The sequence below is a fragment of the Papaver somniferum genome, chromosome 5 (assembly GCF_003573695.1).
Source record: "Papaver somniferum cultivar HN1 chromosome 5, ASM357369v1, whole genome shotgun sequence".
Classification (NCBI taxonomy): Eukaryota; Viridiplantae; Streptophyta; class Magnoliopsida; order Ranunculales; family Papaveraceae; genus Papaver; species Papaver somniferum.
Window position 1 is genome coordinate 51,331,966 of NC_039362.1, and position 6,310 is coordinate 51,338,275.

Here is a 6,310-nt window from a genome sequence, read left to right on the forward strand (position 1 = left end):
ATAGCATGTCCTGGGGTGAAGGAAGTAGTTCTAGCACTAGTGAACGGCGAGACACCCGTGACATCAAAGCACGTATCCCGACCATTTTCCCAATTGTAGACGAGTAAATCTGCCAGCGTTAAGACATGAGCGGTATCGGATAAGAAACCCATAGAAACCTCCTTGCCAGCGGGCACATCGGCTTTGTAACAAATATCCGCCAAAACATCACGAAACATGTCGTGTCAAAATTTGATGCCGACTGCACTAGCACAATGTATAGCATGGTCACCATACTTATCCATAGCACGATTACAACATGGACACAAGCTATTTTCCTTAAACATTGGTATACCCAATCTATTGTTAAGAACTGCTCGAAATTGACGAGGTCCGACTGCTTGATTAAGCTCATGAATGGGAACAGCTTTGAGAAAATCCATAGCATGCTTAAGGATCACCCATGTCAATTAAAAAGCATTATTGTAAATATCAATTGGATAATTATTATTGGACAGTAATAGCAAAATGTAATTTTTAATAATAGTACAACTTAAGGATTACTTAGCAATAATATAAAATTTAAGGAAATCAAGTTAGATCGAATCAAATCTAGTATCAATAATAAAATTAAACTTGACATTATGATTAATTACGATTAACTTTTATCGGTCTAAGAAATAAGAAATAAATGTAATAATAATAAAATGGTAATACTAAACAACTATAAAAAAAATTGTTAGCAGTTATTTACTTATATCAAGTCACATAAAGAAATAAACAAATAGATACTACGAACATAATGTGTAATAATAGTAACATTTGGATAATGGTTATAACATTAAGCTATTCTTAAATAGTACATGAATCTAAAAATTATATATATGGTATTATACCAAAGTTAAAAATATCAGATCTTAAATCGACATGAAATTGAAATTGGATTACTTATACTGATAAAAAAGAGTTGACTTACTCAATCAAATGTTGCAGCGCCAGATTACTACTACGGTAAGTATTCCACCGCACTGCAGGCTTCACTTCTCTCGTACATTGAAATCTTCTTTAGATTTTGTTATCGCAAATCCCACAAACCTTGTGGTCTGGTTACGTCTGCTCCTTTTGCCGATTTGCACCCTTAATCTGTATGAACCTAAAAGATCGAGTGAGGAACGATCTGGTAACAGAAGGAAATTACAGGCAGCTGCGATCAACTCCGCTCTGTTGACTTGGAAGGAGCCTTCTGGGTGTTACATCCTTGTTCAACAATTGCTAGACCTGACTAAACAGCCTCCTAAGCAGCGTGTGGCCAGCAAAAAGAAGTCCAGCAAAAATTTGGTAGCCTGCAGAAAGAAGTTGAGTTACAGTCACTATACCGCTGCTATTCGTATTCTCTCATCCAGTGGTGTTGCTCCTCCAACCCCAGACACTCTTTACGAACTCCAGCAGAAACACCCTTTAGCGCAGCCTCCTGTCATTCCAACAGAAGCCATTTCTGCACCTGCTATCTCCATGGGGGCTAGTGATGTTCTTTTGGCTCTTAAGAGTTTCCCAAAAGGGACATCTTGTGGCAGAGATGGCCTCAGAGCACAGCATTTATTGGATGCTATGAGTGGTGCTAGTGCAGCTATTGCGGATGACCTGCTGCAGTCGATTACTGGAGTTGTGAATCTTTGGCTTGCAGGTAAATGTCCTTCAATTCTCGGTGAGTTTGTTGCCAGCGCTCCTTTGACGCCCCTGCTTAAACCAGGAGGTGGTTTGAGACCCATTGTTGTGGGTACAATATGGCGTAGGCTCTGCTCTAAATTGGCTGCCAATTCCGTTTGTAAAAGTCTGAACCCCTACCTAGGAAATTTTCAATACGGGGTTGGTATCCCGTGTGGAGGCGTAGGGATTCTGCATTCATCCAACAGACTGATCGTGCTTTGTGGTTCTGATACCTCCAAAACAATGATGCTGATCGACTTCACCAACGCCTTTAATATCGTTGATCGGTCTACCATCATAAGGGAGGTACGTGCTCTCTGTCCTAGTATTGCATATTGGGTTGAATTCTGCTACATGAAGCCTGCCAGGTTATATTACCGGGACCATATCCTCTCCTCAACACAGGGGGTGCAGCAGGGAGACCCTCTTGGTCCCCTATTATTCGCACTAGCTTTGCATACGCTCATTGAGAAGATTGCGTCCAATTGCACTCTTGATTTTAACTCCTGGTACCTGGATGATGGCACCATAGCTGGTGATACGTTGGAGGTTTACAAGGCCTTCAAGATTCTGCAGGATGTTGGTCCAAGCTACGGGTTGCATTTAAACATTGCCAAGACAGAATTGTTCTGGCCATCTTTTGATCCGAGGAGGGAGTCTGCTTTCCCGGTTAATATTGGCAAGGCTACAGATGGAGTGAAGCTTCTTGGTGGCCCTGTTAGTTTAGACCCAAGCTTTTGCTGCCGCACTGTGGCTCATAGAGTTGACAAAACTATTCAACTTATGGACAAGATTCAAGTGTTGTGTGACCCTCAATGCGAACTCCTACTCCTTCGTAGTTGCACTGGGTTATCGAGACTGTTTTTTGCTCTTCGCACTACCTTTCCGATGGCCTTGCTGCCTGATGCAGAGCGTTTTGACAGTTACCTCATGCAGTATCTCCGGCGTCTCGTTGTGGGGGATAATGCTGGTTTTGGTAAGGTCCAACAGCGTCTGGCCACACTGCCGATCAAATAGGGGGGGCTTGGGGTGCTCACAATGGCCGATACCATGCATTATTGCTTCCTAGCTTCTCAACTACAGACGCGGCATCTACAACTCTCTATTCTGAAGACCCCTGCAGCATCAGAACTTTGCCCTGGTTTTCACAATGCTTTGCTGCGTTTCGAGCAATCCTGTAGGATTTCATCCCCGAACTTCAACATCAACGATACCGCCCCCCAATACATGAAGTCTCTGGCGTCTATCTATTTTGGCGCAGTTCGGGACCAGGTTCCTTCCAGCTTTGCTCCATCTCCTCGTGAGGTTGCTGTTTGGCAGTGCAATAGGCGAGACCATTCCATGGACTTCCTTAAAGCTATACCTATACCCGGCCTTCATCAGGCTGTTGGGCTTAGACAGTTTAGCTCGGTATTGCAGTATCGTCTAGGCATACCCCTTTTTGATGAAGGCAGCAAATGCTCTTGTTGTGGCAAGCCCATGGATATCTTCGGCGATCATGCCATCCACTGTGCTAGTGAAGTTGGGCTTAAATTCAGACATGATATGGTGAAAGACATCTTGGCTGATATGTGCTTTAGAGCTGGTGTGGTTGTCAGGAAAGAGGTTTCCGTGGGTGTCACCAATGGCAAGGATCTTCGACCTGCAGATATTATGGCTTATAATTGGGAAGATGGTAGAGATGTGTGTCTTGATGTCATCGGTGTTTCCCCTTTCACTAGTGCTAGAACCCGAGGCTCCGCTCCGGGTCATGCCATTTCAGCGGCTGTCACTCGCAAGAATAATAAATATTTGGACGTCTGCTCTTCACTCGGGTATGGCTTTGGGGTGCTGGCCTTTTCCACCTTTGGTGAGCTTGGTACAGATTTTGTTGTTTTTCTGAAGCGAATTAGGAATTGTATGGCACGACATGATGCCAATTTCATGTGCAATTCTCTTTTTCATCGGTTAGGGATCCTTATTCAAAAAGGTGTTGGCGCCCAGCTTGTTGCTAGGTTGCCCACCATTCCTTGTAATGTTGATTTTGTCTCAAGGTTATATTTCGCTCTTCGCACCACCTGACCCGAGGAACTCCAGGTTGCAGGGTCTCGCTTTGATGACCACCTTATGCAGTATCTGCGCCGGCTTGTGGTTGGATATGGGGCTGGTTTTGGTTTGATTCAACAACGATTAGCCACCCTTCCAATCAAAGATGGTGGTTTTGGCGTACTCACTATGCATGATACTATGAAGTATTGTTACTTAGCATCTCAGGCTCAGACTCAACACTTGCAGAATTCAATTCTGAAGCTTCCAGCAACAACTGAACTGTCTCAAGGATTTCAACACGCGATACAAGGCTTCACCCAAGCTTGTGGTCTATCCTTATCCGATTTCATGAAGTCTCTGGCATTTATCTACTTCGGTGTTGTCAAGGAAAAGGTACCTTCTTGCTTCTTGTTATCTACGCGTGAATCCACCATTTGGCAATGTAATAGGGAAGAGCATGCAATGGATTTTCTTAAGGCTATCCCTATTCCAGGGCTTAACCAAGTTGTTGGGCCTAGACAGTTCAGTTCTGTCCTACAGTATCGTTTAGGGATACCTCTCTTTGAGAAGGATAGCAAATGTGCATGTTGTGGTAAACATATGGATATTTTTGGAGATCATGCTATTCATTGTGCTGGTGAGGTAGGGCTTAAATTTAGACATGACATGGCCAAAGATGTCTTAGTGGATATATGTTACAAAGCAGGGATTGTGGCTAAGAAAGAGGTGTCTCTAGGGCTTATTTCAGCAGACAACAATGAACTTCGGCCGGCGGATATCATGGTCTATAACTGGGAAAACGGCAGAGATGTGTGTATGGATGTCACCGGGGTTTCTCCTTTTACTAGTGCTAGGACTCGCAACTTTATACCAGGGTCTGCTATTTCTGCAGCCATCACTCGCAAGAACAATAAGTACCTGGACAAGTGCACTTCACTCGGCTATGGTTTTGGGGTTCTAGCCTTTACCACTTTCGGGGAGCTTAGTCCTGATTTAACGTCCTTTTTAAAGAGATTGAGAAATTGTATGGCTATACATGATGCTAATTTTAAGATAGGCAATTCTCTTTTTCACAGACTAGGAATAGTTATTCAAAAAGGTGTTGGTACCCAGCTTGTTGCTAGGTTACCCGCCTTCCCCTGTAATACTGATTTTGATTCATAATAAAAGCCTTCGTGGCCCCTTTTATAATAATAATAAAATACTCTTACCGAACTATTAACAACAAGTAGATCTACGCCGGGGGAGGTAGTTATGTGTGAAGAAAAATTAGTGCAATAGGCCGTGGATACACTTCTTGATAATGGGATCCGCGGACAACCAATGAGGGATGGTCATAATAAAGTTTATAAGTCTTTTTCAGATGTAATTGAAGGCAAAGAAGGAAGATTTCGTGAGACTTTGCTTGGTAAACGTGTCGATTATTCGGGGCGTTCCGTAATTGTCGTGGGCCCCTCACTTTCATTACATCGATGTGGATTACCCCGCGAAATAGCAATAGAGCTTTTCCAGACATTTGTAATTAGTGGTCTAATCAGACAGCAGGTTGCTTCAAACATAGGAGTTGCTAAAAGTAAAATAAGGGAAAAAGAACCTATTGTATGGGAAATACTTCAAGAAGTTATGCAAGGGCATCCTGTATTGCTGAATAGAGCACCCACTCTGCACAGATTAGGCATACATGCATTCCAACCCATTTTAGTGGAAGGACGTGCCATTTGTTTACATCCATTAGTTTATAAGGGGTTCAATGCAGACTTTGATGGGGATCAAATGGTTGTTCATGTACCTTTATCTTTGGAGGCTCAAGCGGAGGCTCGTTTACTTATGTTTTCTCATATGAATCTCTTGTCTCCAGCTATTGGGGATCCCATTTCCATACCAACCCAAGATATGCTTATGGGACTCTATGTATTAACGATTGGAAATCGTCGAGGTATTTGTGCAAATAGATATAATCCATGTAATCACCTAAACTATCAAAATGAAAAAATTGACGATAATAACTATAAATATACAAAAGAAAAAGAACCCTATTTTTGTAGTTCCTATGATGCACTTGGAGCTTATCAGCAGAAACGAATAAATTTAGATAGTCCTTTGTGTCTCCGGTGGCGATTAGATCAACGCGTCATTGGATCGAGAGAAGTTCCCATCGAAGTTCAATATGACTCTTTTGGAACTTATCATGAGATTTATGGATACTATATTTAATAGTAAGAAGTGTAAAAAAGGAAACTCTGTGTATATACATTTGAACCACCGTTGGCCATATTTCGTTTTATCGAGAAATTGAAGAAGTCATACAAGGGTTTCGTCGGGCCTCTTCCTATGGTACCTAAGTTAAGTAATTATATGATACCCCCGTAAATTCGGGTCTCTTCGATTCCAATAGTATCATAATTCCTGAATGTATACACGACGCAAGATCGAGGAAAGGAAGTCTTCGTATCACTGACTCAAACCTATTGTCGAATCCTACTCAGCGGAATATGGAGGTACTTATGGCAGAAAGGGCCGATCTGGTCTTTCACAATAAAGCGATAGATGGAACTGCCATAAAACGACTTATTAGCAGATTAATAGATCACTTTGG

General features: G+C 42.4%; 1 protein-coding gene and 1 pseudogene across 1 annotated transcript; both read left to right on the forward strand.

The window, feature by feature from the left end:
- Nucleotides 1–963: 963 nt before the first annotated feature.
- On the forward strand, nt 964–2,703 carry LOC113279040. Its single transcript, XM_026527758.1, has one exon. It carries the CDS (start codon nt 964–966, stop codon nt 2,701–2,703), a length of 1,740 nt encoding a protein of 579 aa, XP_026383543.1.
- A 1,089-nt stretch (nt 2,704–3,792) lies between these two features.
- LOC113279041 lies at nt 3,793–6,056 on the forward strand (annotated as a pseudogene).
- The last annotated feature ends 254 nt before the right edge of the window (nt 6,057–6,310 follow it).